The 17,629-nt window shown below is 38.6% G+C and overlaps 1 protein-coding gene across 1 annotated transcript in view; it reads left to right on the top strand.

Moving 5' to 3' along the window:
• LOC100369690 (UDP-N-acetylglucosamine transporter-like) overlaps positions 1-17,061 on the top strand; it is a 31,520-nt gene extending 14,459 nt beyond the window's left edge. Inside the window, exons 2-8 of the mRNA XM_085503027.1 lie at positions 573-762; positions 2,043-2,197; positions 2,779-2,901; positions 4,611-4,776; positions 15,514-15,632; positions 15,849-15,982; positions 16,683-17,061. Coding sequence (XP_085359153.1) covers positions 573-762; positions 2,043-2,197; positions 2,779-2,901; positions 4,611-4,776; positions 15,514-15,632; positions 15,849-15,982; positions 16,683-16,782 — 987 coding nt within the window. The 3' untranslated portion in view covers positions 16,783-17,061. The remainder of the gene's footprint in view (positions 1-572; positions 763-2,042; positions 2,198-2,778; positions 2,902-4,610; positions 4,777-15,513; positions 15,633-15,848; positions 15,983-16,682) is intronic.
• Positions 17,062-17,629: the final 568 nt, after the last annotated feature.

Here is a 17,629-nt window from a genome sequence, read left to right as displayed (position 1 = left end):
ATAAAGCATTTCTGCAATTATGAAGGCACATCACATCACACATCACATCTCCACATCGCATCACCACATCACATCACATCACATCTCATTGCATCGCATGACACATCACATCACATCTCATCGCATCGCATGACACATCACACATAACTAGACTTTTGTTTTTAGTTGTGGCTCAAAATGGTTGACAGGAACCATGTCATGTTATGACTTGTTAATTAGACTAAACTTTCTGTGTCTGATTATTGATATATCCAAGACTTTTTCTGCAAGTACAAACAGGGTTTTAAAGTCATAAAGTATTAGTCAGATGACATCAAATCTCTGAAAGATGTAGAGTATAACCAGTTGTAGCATGAATGCAATTTACTGCCATACAACATCATTTCATTTCAAATGTTGAAATCATTATCAGATTTTCTATATATAGACTCATGGTGAAAACTGCCTTGTTACAGGCATGTGTTATAATGTGTGTAATTTTAATGTCTTTATAATTATTTTATTCTCTCTTTAATATTATTTTCATTCAAATTTCATTCAAATTTTCAAATTCAGCTTGTTTTTATTTTTAGATGGGATCAAATCGGTTGAAGTACATGTCGTTAAGTATACTGATAGTTCAGACCACTTCCTTAGTCTTGATGTTGAGATACTCCAGAGCCGTAGTCGAACAAGGACCAAAGTATTTATCATCTACAGCTGTTGTTATGGCCGAAATAATTAAAATATCAACTTGCTTAATATTGGTTTTCTGTCAAGAAAGTAAGTAATGCAGAAAGATTGAATTATTTAAACCTGTGTTCTACAATCTATGGACCACACATATGCTCAGAATGTTTTCATTGCTCTACGAATTACGGTACATCTATCTGAAAATGGGCCATTCCAGTTTATATCTGCACCCCCCCCTCCTGTTCATGTGGTCGGATTTCCAGCACTGTATGATGGGGAAAATACCCCGGAAATCCAACTGTATATGGAGAAACAGAATCTGGAAATCCAGACGAGTACGGAAAAAAAAAATCCTGGAAATCCAGGCAGTTATGGCTACTAAAATAAAATATGGCCTAGTATATCTCGCCACATACCGGTTGATGAGGTTGGATTTCCAACAGTATGACTAAAAAAACTTGGAATTGTGGCTGTATATGGTAAAAAAAATTGAGCCAGTATAAAATAGTTATCAGTGAAATTAGATAAGGATGGTGGCAAGAATGAGCTCAACAACACCGTGAATCAGGACTAGTTTGGATTTTCATTATCAAATATAAAATTTTGAACTTGGTAAATTAGCATATGATGAGAGTTATATTTGGAATTCCTACTCTGTATGGTGGCACAATGGAACTCATCAACACCATAAGTAGGAACTATAGTTTTGGATTTCCATTACTGTATGGTGAATGGTGATTTGTAAATAAAACTTTATATGACTTATACACCCATGGAAATTATACCCTGTATGAAGTAAATACACAAGCTCATCAACAGGGGGGTGCAGATATAAACTGGAATGGCCCAATTTAAATTCTTGTTTATTTATAGCATAATCTATGACAGTATTATGAAAGTCATGAATATTATTTTATCTATTAATTGTTCAGTGTCAAATTAGGTATAGTGCAGAAAAGAAGTGGGATTCTATTCTTTTTTTTTAAGATTCAAATTTCTTGCAGTTAATTTTTGGAACGTATGTACATTTGTATGTTTGTATGTATGTACAAAACTTAAATCATTTTTAGTAAAATCTCTGCATACTGTGCAACTCATGAAGTCACTGACACTGCATGTTGTGTAATACATCAACAAAATTTTCAATCCTACATAATTTCACAATTTTCAATGACGCCATGTCATGAAACAAACTCAGTTTTCAGTACTCAAACCACAATACTTAATCAGGCCATTTTTGGTTCACAATGTTTGCTTTCAGTTTTAAAGGCACTGTTTATGTACTTGCGCATGGGCCTTTAACTATATAAATATATTGTCTATTAATTCAAATCATGAAATTATTTGCATTCACTTGTTATCACCTCTAGATGGCAGTATTAGAAGACTGTTGTCCATTTTAAAAAATGAAGTTATTGAGAAGCCTATGGAGACAATAAAGTTAGCAATTCCATCAGGACTCTACACGATTCAAAATAATTTATTATTTATTGCTCTTTCTAACTTGGATGCTGCTACATACCAGGTTAGTAAAGGCCTTATATAGAAGAGGTTTGCCATGTTTGTCTTACTTTTATTGTTATCATATAATCAGGATTTCCATGCTATTTTACACTTGTTTCTATGGAACGATTATTTCTTCATATCCCCAAAACAATGAAAAAGTATGATATAAAAAAAATTGATATATTATTATTGATATGTATTCTAATATTGTAAAAACAATATTAGAAATTGACATATAACTAGTTTCCAGGGTGATAATTATATTATATACAAAATATTATCTCCCATAATGCATTGCATATATGTGATGTAATATGTTTAGTATGCAAAATATGAATTCCTCTAAAACAGCCCTAACATAATTGCTTTCTTTGAAGCGATACACCATATGGGGTAGATGACACTACCAAAACAACTCTTTCTGAAATAGGATCCAGTCAAATGTTAAGTAAGGCCTTAAAATTAAAATACACTTCAAACTCTAACGTGATGATGCATGTATAGAGTAATTGGCAAACTGGTCTAAATAGATTATGGTCTTCTGGCAGTATCATTTGTCACCTGCTAGGTGTGTCATTGTATTGATGTTTTTATTATCAGGTCACTTACCAACTCAAAATCTTAACAACAGCCATGTTCTCCGTACTGATGTTGGGAAGAAAATTAGATGAAGCAAAGTGGGTCTCATTAATAATGTTAATGATTGGTGTTGCACTAGTACAGGTGAGTTTGATACCATGGCCTTATTATCATCATTTCACAGGTTTTAATCTACCGTATTACCCCGGGCATACAAAATCGTGAAAAATTGGGGGTGGGCGCTTACCCGAGGACCACCCCCAAAAAGATTTAAAAAAGTTGTTTTTGTGATCGTATGATAAGGTCAAATAAAGGAATGCTTTCGTACATTTTGTACACGTACTTATTTTTTGATTTATGCGAGGTTTCAATAAACGTGAGCCCTCAGTCAAGAACTGTGGGAACACTAAGACACAGGGTCGAATTTCAAGAATAAACCTTGTTTTATGTCAGCGAATGAAGTTGTATTACTCACTGAAATTGGCTACAAAGTATGGTAAGTATTGTAATCAATGCACGGTTACATTTTTAGTAACCGTGATCAGTGCAAGTCGAAACGACCGGGAAAACCTACCGCTTGTAATCCAAAATGGCGATGACCTCATTAGCATAATTTTGTTCACGCACGTATTGATACATTGCATCGTAATTACTGAAGAATAGCAGACAAGGTTATGAAACAAATAAATCTTACATTACTGATGTGAAATGTTCACAAACTATTGTGAATAGATAAACATATCCAAATGGCGATACATAAAAAACAGACTGAAAATAAACTCCGGTCGACCTCATTAACATGATTTATTCACACACCCACACACATGACAAAATTATGATGCAACAAGTTCCCATGGTCGGCATGCCTCATTATGGTTATCGTAATGGACTTGAGGTCGGCAAAATGTTTTTTCTTCAACAACAGAAAATTAATCCACATGACCGTAATGCCATAGCTGTGATGAAGGCTGGAAAAAAAGTAGCAAGTTTACGACGTGATGTCTCAAAAGTGCTAGCTCCCGTTATGGATTCACAGTCAGCGAAGTGCTGCGTTTTGAAACCAAAGCTAAGTGCTTCAAACCACTCACCAAGGTATGCAATATTGGATTCATCGTGAATGAAGAGAAAGCAGAAGGTGTGCACCACATGCTGCGTGGTTCATCTTACGCCGTTAAGTTCCAATGAGTTTTTACGTAAAAACACAAACAAAACTGCCCTTTTCAGGGCCACCACACACTCCAAAAAGAGAACTACCGTAACAAACACACTATTAAAATAAATCAAACGCGTTCGTTTTTGGCAAATAAAACTTTATTGTTGTCCCTGTTCTTGGCTAAAATCACCCTGGGCGTTTATCCTAGGATGTCCCCAACATGTAACTTTTGTGAAAACAGGGGGGGGGGGGCTTGCCCAGGGGGTAATACGGTATCAGGTCTTTTTTTAAAACTCCTGAAATTTTAGTTTAGGCTCTTGTAAAATCTAGATTACAAATTGTAATATGATGGCTGGGTTTCTGGTGTCCTGTTATTTGGATTACAATACAGACTAATTTTTGGAACTGTGTAATCAAATTACACTGGCTATTTGTAAAGCATTGTTTGTTGTTATTGGTGATATGTGTTACAAACTAAATTGAGTTTGGTAATATTCAATCAGTCTTCACTATAAATTTTGTAACCTTTGCTGACCAGCTTTTTTTTGTTGCTGCATTTTTGAGATATGATGTTGAATATAGTTCTTGAATCTCTGGTGAACATTTTTATCAAAAAAAACACTCAGTTATTATAAGCCTCATTCTTAGATGATAACAGACTATAAAAACATGCATTTTAAATCAGTGTAATTCTCTACAGATGCCTTCAGATACAACAAATGACAAATCACTTCCTGTGACAAATCAATTCATTGGTCTCGTTGCCGTGCTCAGTGCATGCCTTTCAAGTGGCTTTGCTGGAGTTTATTTTGAAAAGATTTTAAAAGAAACAAAGCAATCATTATGGTTACGAAATATACAACTTGGTAAGTAGAAATTAGTAGCAGGACGCAGCTCGAAAATGGGGACTTATGGTTTGACTTCTGTGTGTCCATGTGTCTGTCTGTGCGTGCATCCAGTCCTATATCTTAGACATGCCTGGACTGATTACATTCAAACTTCACAAATACATCATACATAATATTATATATATGCACATCATTTGTTTCACAATCTGATTCAAGATGGTCGAATGGTGGCCATTGTTGTGCTTCAACATTAAAATCAAGCATTCATGGATGGATTTTGTTCAAACTTTGTAGATACATTGGACATCATTTTTCAGATCGGATTCTAAATGGCCGACTGGCAGCCATTTTGTTCATGCAGTTCTAGTGCCATATCTCTGCCATGCTTTGACTGATTATGGTCGAATTTTATATATTCACTATGTTCAATTACCCACCATAGACTCCGGTCAGTCAAAATGACTATTTTGAACTGGAGGCATTAATCAGCGATCCTGCCAATGACGGAGAGATAGAATCTAGGTCAGGGGAAGCCCCATGACCCCAAGATTCTCTTTCCCTTACGTCATGAATCACGTGATCGAGGCCTTTCTTTCTTTCATCTCCGCCTCGTTGGGAATGATTCTGAACGGCTCTGCCTGGCTCTTTTGCTTTTTCCTGTCCGGGTTTCTAGCTTGGGTTGTTGCCGCTGGGCGGCACTTGACATTCTTACTGGTAGGATAAGTTTTTCTTGTCTTCTTTACCCTCGTGTCGTTTTCCCTTTTGTGTGTAATATTTTTTTTTCCACAACAAAGAAATTAAAACCCGGTGCCACTACGTAACCACTTGTCAGTTTCGTGGTGGCACCTTTTACTACTGTAATTCGCTTCCCTCATGCAGGTCGTCTTCATTTTATGCTTGATCTATGTATTTAGAAATGAATAGATGTAATGACAGCACCAGGGCTCGCTGCCATTTTTTTGGGGTCCCCTCGTATTTCGAGGCGACTGTGCAGTGGTTATATTTAGAATTCAACAGCATAGAACCTGCATTTGAAATACTTTTGTCATAGCTGTGTGCGGGGTTCGGGGTTTTTGCCGTAAAGACGTGTGGTTTTCACTGGAGTTCTGAGGCCTGAGATTTTCTTTCAGAGCCATCAAAATCGCTGAGACTGACCGTGTCGCTCGTTTTTCTTCACAGCAAGGTCGCGCAGCCAGTAAAGAAATCGGTTAAAGTGAGTGCGTGTTTGGCATGAGTGGAAAGTCCTCAGACTCGGCTGCCGGTGCTTTGTGTATCAGGACGTCGAGTAGGAGGCCCGATGGTGGAGGTACCAACTGATCGGAGGGCATCGTCACAGTCTGTTTTTTCAGGCGGTGGTTTACCCAATTTTACCGGCTGCAGCGAGGCTGTGCCCCTGGAGGCTTTCCTCCTATGGGGCTCGTTGCGGGTCCCTTTGTGGACCCTTCCTCGCACGGCGTCAGGTTTGCCTCTGAGTTGAGGGCTTTGGCCGAAGGACTGTCAGGGCAATTGCATCCCTGGCAGGCCGAGTAGATCAGACGCAGTCGGAGCGAGCTGTCTCCAATGTGGCCCCTTGGTGGGCAAGCAGGAAGAAACACGAAAGCATGTTTGCATTCTAACACGTCTCTTCCAGGGAACACCAGTTCCCAGCTGTGGCTCTCCCACTAATTTGGGTGAGGCAGAGACTCAGGCTAATTGCACTGGGGCTCCTCTGGAGTCTCGGGCACTGAATGCCAACGGGGTGCTGGCAGCCAATACTCCGATTGCGGGGCAGGGCTTTCAGGGCAGGGCACATGGCCACATATCTCTGTAGTACACGGATTACGCCGATGTAGTCCCGTTTGGAGACAGCGGGTGACCGATCCCTGGACCTTCCCAGGTGGTGACATCTGGTTACGGGATACCGCTGAAATTTCCATCTTCCCCGTCAGTATCTCCCCTGTTGGGCACTGCCAGGAGACTCCCGCAAGGTGGAAGCAATTCGACAGGAAGTAGTAGTTTGCTGGGAAAAGGCGCCATATACAGGGTACATCAGCCGGAACTAAATCCAGGCTTCTACCCAAATGTGTTCGTAGTACCAAACCTACAAGTGGCGGGTGTCCAGTTCTGTACCTAGGCAGACTGAATCATTATGTGCTTCTTGATCGGTTCCACATGGAGACACCATTCAGGGTTCTTCTCTCCATCCACCGTTTCTACTGGCTAGCCCCACTGACTTAAGCGGGCCTACCTGCACATACCGATGCACCCAGCGAGTTGCCATCTCCTTCGAATCGCTGGGCCAAGTATTCAAATTTTGGGTGCCCCCTGTTCGGGTTATGCACAGCACCCTACATGTTCACCAGAGTGATGAAACAGGTAGTGCTGCTGCTTCACCAAATTTTGGTACACCTCAATCCGTACCCAGACTACTGGTTACTACACAACCCGGACAAGGGGTCAATAGCCAAACACGTCAGGCTAACACAGGATTTACTTCACCAGTTGGGCTCGTTAGTAAATCAACAAGTCCCACCTCGACCCAACGTGCAGTTGGTGTCCCTGGGCATGGAGTTTTGACACAGAGGTAAGCTTGGTTTAGCTATTGCAAGCGTGTTACTTAGCGCTAAGCAGTCTAGCCGAACGCCTAGTCAGCGTTTCTTCAGTGTCCCTCCGAGAACTAATGCGGATCATCGGAATGATCACCTCGGTTCGAAGGTGGTTCCCCAGGCCGCAGCCGCTCGGTATAACGCTTGTTATAACGCCAAGCTCTCCTATGGGAACAAGATAGGTGGGTTTTGATCTGGGACCAAGTGAAGGAAGTCCTGCTCTAGTGGCCGTCACTGGCCAACCTCGGATAGAGGGCCGCCGTGGATTCGCTCGCCGCAGGTATGAGGTAACTGATGCCTCCTCCCAAGGTTGGGGAGTATATCTACTGGACGAACAAGTCCTAAGATATGGTCCCCGCATTAGTTTCGGGACTACCATATCAAGCAGCTCAAACTGAAAGCAGTATACTTAGCACTACCACGCTTTCTACCCGTAGTTCAAGACCACATAGTTCTGCTCCACACAGGCAATGCAGCGGTGGTCTCCTTCAAGAAGGAGGGGGGACGCGTTCCTCATTGTTGTCAGTTCTAGCGGAGCAAATCCTTCTTTGGTGCCTGGAATACAATGTGGAGCTAACCCCACACCACCTTCCAGGGGTGAGGAACAGTCTGGCAAATGCCCTTTCAGGGCGGCTCCGTCTCCTGAACACTGGGTGGCTGATACAAGCCTCCAGGCTGTTTCGGCTGTGGGACGGTCCAAGGTTAGACCGGTTTGCCGGATCGCCAAGCTCCCGACGTACGTAACACTCCTGCCGACTCCAGGAACCTGGGCCAGGGTCGATTTGCTAACCCCGTGGACCCACTTGGTTGTGTACGCTAGACTTACCAGACCTGCCATCCCAACCAGACGGAGCACTACCAACGAGCGGGTATCACTTACATGCATAGAGGCTCTCATTAGACTCGCACATACGAAAGTTTTATCTGAGCAGGCTGCCAACGTCCTGGCCAGGGCGAACAGGTATTCCACCAATGCAGCCTACATTTCTAGGCTACGAGCATACACTGATTGGTGTAGCGGAAGGGAGATTGATCCATACCATCCCTCTATTGGCCACGTAGCAGGCTCCTTCATCCACTTGTTTGACTAGCTGATTGTCCTATTATTAGGAGACTATTTACTGCCTTCCAGACAAGGGAACCGCCCAACTCGGACTTGTTGGCTGTGTTGTCCGCTCTAAGCAGACTGACCTTTGAGTCTCTCTGATCAGTACCACACAAATTTTTCGACGTAGAAAATAGTCTTCCTACTGGCCCTCGCCTCAGGTAGGCGTCAACCAGAGCTGGGGCCATTGTCCTTCTCGGATGATGTACTGCCGTCATGGACGAAAGACACGAATCGGGTTTCTCTCCTAGAACCAAATCCCAGGACACGATCCTCACCCGATCGTCATTCCCCGGCTGTCAAATTTTGTCTGCCCGGAAGGTCAGGAGGAATTGCTTCTCTGCCTGGTTCGAGCACAGAGTTGCTACCAAACCGTACTAAGGGTTCAGGACTGGGTGCCAGGCACATGATATGTCTTTGTGTTACTGCCCAGGCAGGCAGGATAGGCCGGCCTCCCCAACTTCCATAACCAGGTGGTTTACTGCGACTGTATTAGAGGTCTATAATACTTTAACTTCCTCGACACTGAGCTTGCAGAGACACCAAGTACGAGCACATGAGGTCTGTGCGATTGCTAACTCACTAGTGCTAGCGTCAGGTGACCCCCCCTCAAGCATACACGGAGGGCAGGCTTCTGGAGAACACAGAATGTCTTTATGAACTACCACCTAACAGACACCGTATCCATTGTGGAAGGTCTCTATAGGTTGGGTCCCGTCGTAGCGGGTCAGTCTTGGTTTGCTGACCCAGCCCGAATGACCACAAGGGTTCCTGCGCAAGTCAGTCTTGGCATTTTATGCGGACAGATTTCTCTACCCTCAGCACTCCCCTGGAAGCTCCCAGGTCCCGCTTTGCGTCCTATGCCCTCATGCAGAACTGTTTCGGTCTATACTTCGAAAGCTTACTGCCCCCAGTATTGGGTTGGGGTCTAGCTTTCTCGGCACATCGAACCCTGTCCAGGGACAGCACAGGCAAGGTAAGACACCACCCTTTCTTGGGCCTTAACCAGGGTGTTGAGTGATTATTGTATTTCATCCCGGACTTTCATCCTTTTTCTGTTTGCTCGGAAAACCCGCCACCGTCTGACTATGCTTACAGTTCAAAATAGTAATTTTGACTGACCGGAGTCTATGGTGGGTAATTGAACGTAGTGAATTTAGGAAGAGGGTTCTCCGAACCTGCCTATTCACATAGTTCATACCCACCATAGACTCCGGGTCCCCCCTAACCACCCAACTCTTTCCGTAGCGTTGGTCCAAGTTCTTGAGGCGGAGAGAAAGGAACCTGAGTGATTGTACAGCCGTCTATGGCGCTGCCATATGGCCTCGGTCACATGGTTCGTGACGTAAGGGAAAGAGAATCTTGGGGTCATGGGGCTTCCCCTGACCTAGATTCTATCTCTCCGTCATCGGCAGAATCGCTGATTAATGCCTACAGTTCAAAATAGTCATTTTGACTGACAGGAGTCTATGGTGGGCATGAACTATGTGAATAGGCGGGTTTGGAGAACCCTCTGCCTAAATTCATTATAGATCATGTCATAGATGTACAAATATATTTGTTTGACTATCTGATTCAAAATGGCCAAGTGGCAACCATTTTTGTGCTAACAAATTATCAAAAATAAAGCATTTCTGCATTGTGGAACAGGATCTTGGTCGTTCATGAATGAATTTTATTTTTCAAATCTGATTCAAAATGGCTGACTGGTGGCAATTTTTTTTTTTAATGAATGTGGCTTTAGAGCCATATCTCTGACATGATTTGACTTAAAATTTTATATATTCATTCTACATCATGTTATATTCAAAATGGCTATTTTGTTTTAATTAATGCTGTCCCACAGCAATATCTCTTAATATGGACAAGTACTCCTTTGACGATCAGATACAAGATGACTGAATCTCAATCATTTCAGTGTTAACAAATCACCATAATATAACTAGCCGAGCTTGATGTCGATTTAGGATTCTGCTTACAAATAATTTAGCCAATCATAGTACGTTAATTTTAGCCAATACAACAACCTCATTAATAGTTATTTACCTATCAGCTCGTCTCCCTATTACCCAATGATGTACAAGGCCAAAGTCACTTTCCGCCAAAATGCAAGGAATGTAAACTTGTGTATATAAGTGGGTGCTTTGACACACCACAGGAGGAGTTTCAATAAAGTCATCTGTTATAGTGTACACCAGTTAGTCTCTTGTTATCCACCCCTGAACCTTATCTTAACAATTACACACACATTCAAATAATGTGACCATTCAAATAATGTGACTGTCATACTGTAACAGTCCAAATATTGTGACCATTCAAATACTGTGCCTGCTCAAATACTGTGACCATTCAGATACTGTGACCATTAAGATACTGTGACCATTAAGATACTGTGACGTGACCATTAAGATACTGTGATCATTCAAATAATGAGAGTATTCAAATAATGTGACCATTCAAACACTGTGACTGTTCAAATACTGTGACCATTCAAATAATGTGCCTGCTCAAATACTGTGACCATTCTGATACTGTGATCATTCAAATAATATGACCATTCAAACACTGTGACCGTTGTATTGTACTGTGTATTGTAGCAGTTCAAATATTGTGACCGTTCAAATACTGTAACCATTCAAATACTGTAACCATTCAAATACTGTGACCATTCAGATAGTTTGACCATTCAAATATTGTGATCGTTCAAATACTGTGACCATTCAAATACTATGACAGTTTAAATATTGTGACAATTCAAACACTGTGACTGTTGAAATACTGTGACCGTTGTATTGTAACAGTCCAAATATTGTGACCGTTGTATTGTAACCAATCAAATACTGTGACCATTCAAATACTGTAACCATTCAAATATTGTGACCATTCAGTTAGTTTGAATATTCAAATATTGTGACCGTTCAAATACTGTGACCATTCAAATACTATGACAGTTCAAATATTGTGACCATTCAGACACTGTGACTGTTGAAATACTGTGACCGTCGTATTGTAACAGTGCAAATATTGTGACCGTCGTATTGTAACCATTCAAATACTGTGACCATTCAAATACTGTAACCATTTAAATATTGTGACCATTCAGATAGTTTGACCATTCAAATATTGTGACCATTCAAATACTATGACAATTCAAATATTGTGACCGTTCAAATACTGTGACCATTCAAATGTTGTGACCGTTCAAATACTATGACAGTTCAAATATTGTGACCACTCAAATACTATGCCAGTTCAAATACTGTGACCATTCAAATACTATGACAGTTGAAATATTGTGACCATTCAAATACTGTGACTGTTCAAATACTATGACCGTCGTATTGTAACAGTCCAAATATTGTGACCATTCAATTACTGTAACCATTCAAATACTGTGACCATTCAAATATTGTAACCATTAAAATACTGTGACCATTCAAATAGTTTGACCATTCAAATAGTGTGACCGTTCAAATACTGTGACCATGCAAATACTATGACAGTTCAAATATTGTGACCATTCAGACACTGTGACTGTTCAAATACTGTGACCGTTGTATTGTAACAGTTGAAATATTGTGACCGTCGTATTGTAACCATTCAAATACTGTGACCATTCAAATACTGTAACCATTTTTATATTGTGACCATTCAGATAGTTTGACCATTCAAATATTGTGACTGTTCAAATACTGTGACCATTCAAATATTGTGACCGTTCAAATACTATGACAGTTCAAATATTGTGACCGTTCAAATACTGTGACCATTCAAATATTGTGATCGTTCAAATACTATGACAGTTCAAATATTGTGATCGTTCAAATACTGTGACCATTCAAATATAGTTACCGTTCAAATACTGTGACTTCAAATATTGTGACAGTTCAAATACTGTGACCATTCAAATACTATGACAGTTCAAATATTGTGACCATTCAAATACTGTGACTTCAAATATTGTGACAGTTCAAATATTGTGACCACTCAAATACTATGACAGTTCAAATACTGTGACCATTCAAATACTATGACAGTTCAAATATTGTGACCATTCAAATACTGTGACTGTTCAAATACTATGACCGTCATATTGTAACAGTCCAAATATACTGTAACCATTCAAATACTGTGACCATTCAAATAGTTTGACCATTCAAATATTGTGACCGTTCAAATACTGTGACCATTCAAATACTATGACAGTTCAAATATTGTGACCATTCAGACACTGTGACTGTTCAAATACTGTGACCGTTGTATTGTAACAGTCGAAATATTGTGACCGTTCAATTACTGTAACCATTCAAATACTGTGACCATTCAAATATTGTGACCGTTCAAATACTATGACAGTTCAAATATTATGACCGTTCAAATACTGTGACCATTCAAATATAGTGACCGTTCAAATACTATGACAGTTCAAATATTGTGGCCATTCAAATACTGTGACTGTTCAAATACTATGACCGTCGTATTGTAACAGTCCAAATATTGTGACCGTTCAATTACTGTAACCATTCAAATACTGTGACCATTCAAATATTGTAACCATTAAAATACTGTGACCATTCAAATAGTTTGACCATTCAAATAGTGTGACCGTTCAAATACTGTGACCATTCAAATACTATGACAGTTCAAATATTGTGACCATTCAGACACTGTGACTGTTCAAATACTGTGACCGTTGTATTGTAACAGTTGAAATATTGTGACCGTCGTATTGTAACCATTCAAATACTGTGACCATTCAAATACTGTAACCATTTTTATATTGTGACCATTCAGATAGTTTGACCATTCAAATATTGTGACTTCAAATACTGTGACCATTCAAATATTGTGACCGTTCAAATACTATGACAGTTCAAATATTGTGACCGTTCAAATACTGTGACCATTCAAATATTGTGACCGTTCAAATACTATGACAGTTCAAATATTGTGACCATTCAGACACTGTGACTGTTCAAATACTGTGACCGTCGTATTGTAACAGTGCAAATATTGTGACCGTCGTATTGTAACCATTCAAATACTGTGACCATTCAAATACTGTAACCATTTAAATATTGTGACCATTCAGATAGTTTGACCATTCAAATATTGTGACCGTTCAAATACAATGACAATTCAAATATTGTGACCGTTCAAATACTGTGACCATTCAAATGTTGTGACCGTTCAAATACTATGACAGTTCAAATACTGTGACCATTCAAATACTATGACAGTTAAAATATTGTGACCGTTCAAATACTATGACAGTTCAAATATTGTGATCGTTCAAATACTGTGACCATTCAAATATAGTGACCGTTCAAATACTATGACAGTTCAAATACTGTGACCATTCAAATACTATGACAGTTCAAATATTGTGACCATTCAAATACTGTGACTTCAAATATTGTGACAGTTCAAATATTGTGACCACTCAAATACTATGACAGTTCAAATACTGTGACCATTCAAATACTATGACAGTTCAAATATTGTGACCATTCAAATACTGTGACTGTTCAAATACTATGACCGTCATATTGTAACAGTCCAAATATACTGTAACCATTCAAATACTGTGACCATTCAAATAGTTTGACCATTCAAATATTGTGACCGTTCAAATACTGTGACCATTCAAATACTATGACAGTTCAAATATTGTGACCATTCAGACACTGTGACTGTTCAAATACTGTGACCGTTGTATTGTAACAGTCGAAATATTGTGACCGTTCAATTACTGTAACCATCAAATACTGTGACCATTCAAATATTGTGACCGTTCAAATACTATGACAGTTCAAATATTATGACCGTTCAAATACTGTGACCATTCAAATATAGTGACCGTTCAAATACTATGACAGTTCAAATATTGTGACCATTCAAATACTATGACAGTTCAAATACCGTGACCATTCAAATACTATGACAGTTCAAATATTGTGACCATTCAAATACTGTGACTTCAAATATTTTGACCGTTCAAATACTGTGACCATTCAAATATTGTGACCGTTCAATTATTTTGTGACAGTTCAAATATTGTGACCATTCAAATACTATCACAGTTCAAATACTGTGACCATTCAACTATTGTGACCGTTGAAATACTATGACAGTTAAAATATTGTGACCGTTCAAATATTGTGACCATTCAAATACTATGTCAGTTCAAATATTGTGACCGTTCAAATACTGTAACCATTCAAATACTGTGACCGTTCAAATACTATGACAGTTCAAATATTGTGACCATTCAAATACTATGACAGTTCAAATACTGTGACCATTCAAATACTATGTCAGTTCAAATATTGTGACCGTTCAAATACTGTAACCATTCAAATACTGTGACCGTTCAAATACTATGACAGTTCAAATATTGTGACCATTCAAATACTATGACAGTTCAAATACTGTGACCATTCAAATACTATGACAGTTCAAATATTGTGACAGTTCAATTACTGTAACCATTCAAATATTGTGACCATTCAAATACTGTAATCATTCAAATACTGTGACCATTCAGATAGTTTGGCTATTCAAATATTGTGACCATTCAAACACTGTGACTGTTCAAATATTTTAATTGTTCAAACACTATGGCTATTTAGATAATGTGACCATTCGAATACTGTGACAATTCAAAAAATGTGACTATTCAAATAATGTGACCATTCAAATAATGCGATCGTTCAAACACTGTGACCATTCAAACACTGTGACCATTCAAATAATGTGACCATTCAAATGATGTGACCGTTCAAATACTGAGATGCTTAAAGGGATTTGGACAAGAAATGTCCATCTTGTTCAAAATTTATGAAAAACAACAAAATGTTGCACAACAATGCTGGCATAAAATCTTATTCTTCTTGATTTTCATGAAGTAAAACAAGTATTATTGTTTGAAAATATATGTGCTGCAATTGTACTACATTTAGCAAAATTAAATTATGTCCCTGTGTTGTTTTCTTTTTTGGTTTGAGACAATGCAACATGGCCAACTTAACACCAGCTGATTCATTACTTTTGTATGTACTGAAGGATTTTTTGGAACATTATTTGGTCTTATTGGAGTGTTTTGGTACGATGGACAAGCTGTGTATAAAGATGGTTTTTTACAAGGCTATAATAATATTACATGGGCTGTTGTTCTCTTACAGGTAAGTATTTGCTTTTTAGTTTTAGTTTTAGTTTTGTAAAATTACAAATTGTACATTTCATTCTAAGCATATTGATACAAAATAAAGGTTCATATTTCAATTACCCTATTTTATGTCAACAGACATTCAAATAGTCAGTCACAGAGCATATACTAGTTTCTAGTTGGACACTAAGTCAATTCTCAGACAATAAATAATTAATGTTTTACTTGATAGGCAATTGGTGGTCTCATAATAGCTGCTGTTATCAAATATGCAGATAACATCTTGAAAGGTTTTGCTTCATCCTTATCCATTATATTCTCTACTATAGTCTCTTATTACTGGTTGAATGATTTTATACCAACAATGTAAGTTACTCCAATTTTACACTCCCATTGACACATTATTAATGACACATCTTCCCCAATATTCAGATATTTGACATTCTCCATGACATATCTTCCCCACTATTCAGATATTTGACATTCTTCATGACATATCTTCCCCATTATTCAGATATTTGACATTTTTCATGACACATCTTCCCCATTATTCAGATATTTGACATTCTCCATGACATATCTTCCCCATTATTCAGATATTTGACATTATTAATGACACATCTTCCCCAATATTCAGATATTTGACATTCTCCATGACATATCTTCCCCACTATTCAGATATTTAACATTCTTCATGACATATCTTCCCCATTATTCAGATATTTGACATTCTTCATGACATATCTTCCCCATTATTCAGATATTTGACATTCTTCATGACACATCTACCTCATTATTCAGATATTTGACATTCTTCATGACACATCTACCTCATTATTCAGATAGTTGACATTCTTCATGACACATCTACCTCATTATTCAGATAGTTGACATTCTTCAAGACGCATCTTCCTCATTATTCAGATATTTGTCATTCTCCATGACACATCTACTTGATTATTCATTACACTATTAATTATAAGATATATGTCATGACAGCACACTAAAAGACTAATGTTACATGGGTTTTATTCATTTATATTACTGTAATCTGTTTTGTTTACAGATATTTTTTTATTGGAGCAACATCTGTAATTAGTGCAACATATTTATACAGTCGAGAACCAAAACCTAAGGTTCTTAAAGGAAACAAAGTTAACATGTAAAACTTGCATATTTATCACCTTAGTTAGTCTCAAAGACGTCTTTTATTTAGTGTTTGTTCATTATAAGTACCTATTATGAGGATATTGTGATTTATTCAAGAAGACAGTGCATGAGGAGTTGCAAAGGTTGATGCAACCATACTCTTTTTATTATACATGTTCCTGCATGGAGTACAAAGCCCAGAATTGAACAACATTGTGAAGCTTTATTGAAACCTCACTATGAACCTTGTTCACACATTAATGCCAGAAAAATTTAAATAAACATTCTCACAGTTTTATGTGTTGTTGTTAATTTGAATGATAAACTCAAAAGATTGCAGAGATCTCATTCAGAGTGCAAAACCATTCATGTGTTTTTGCCCCTCAAATTCATTTACTCTTGTTGATCACGCTCACTGTACCCCTGGTAACCGTGGTATTTGCAAAGAGTAGATGCGACTATGGTAGAGAATAGAACAATATGTGAAGGGCTTGAGCAAGACATGTAGTTTTCTCATTCTCCATGAGATCTATTTGGCCATTTGTGTCTGTATTCTATTGTAAGCATGTTGTTGGCTTTTCTCGCTGGTTCTGAGTAGATTGTGTGTGTGTTCTATTGTAAGCATGCTGTTGGCATTGCTCACTGGCTTTGAGTAGGTTATGTGTGTGTTCTATTGCAAGCATGTTGTTGGTATTGCTCACTGGTTCTGAGTAGATTGTGTATGTGTTCTATTATAAGCATGCTGTTGGCATTGCTCACTGGCTTTGAGTAGATTATGTGCGTGTTCTATCGTAAGCATGTTGTCACTGCTGCCTGGTTCTGTATAGATTGTGTTTGTGTTCTATCGTAAGCATGTTGTTGGCT

Source organism: Saccoglossus kowalevskii, chromosome 9, assembly GCF_978046115.1.
Source record: "Saccoglossus kowalevskii chromosome 9, keSacKowa6.1, whole genome shotgun sequence".
Taxonomy (NCBI): Eukaryota; Metazoa; Hemichordata; class Enteropneusta; family Harrimaniidae; genus Saccoglossus; species Saccoglossus kowalevskii.
The sequence above is the reverse complement of the archived record's forward strand: the minus strand, read 5'-3'. Positions and strand labels throughout refer to the sequence as shown.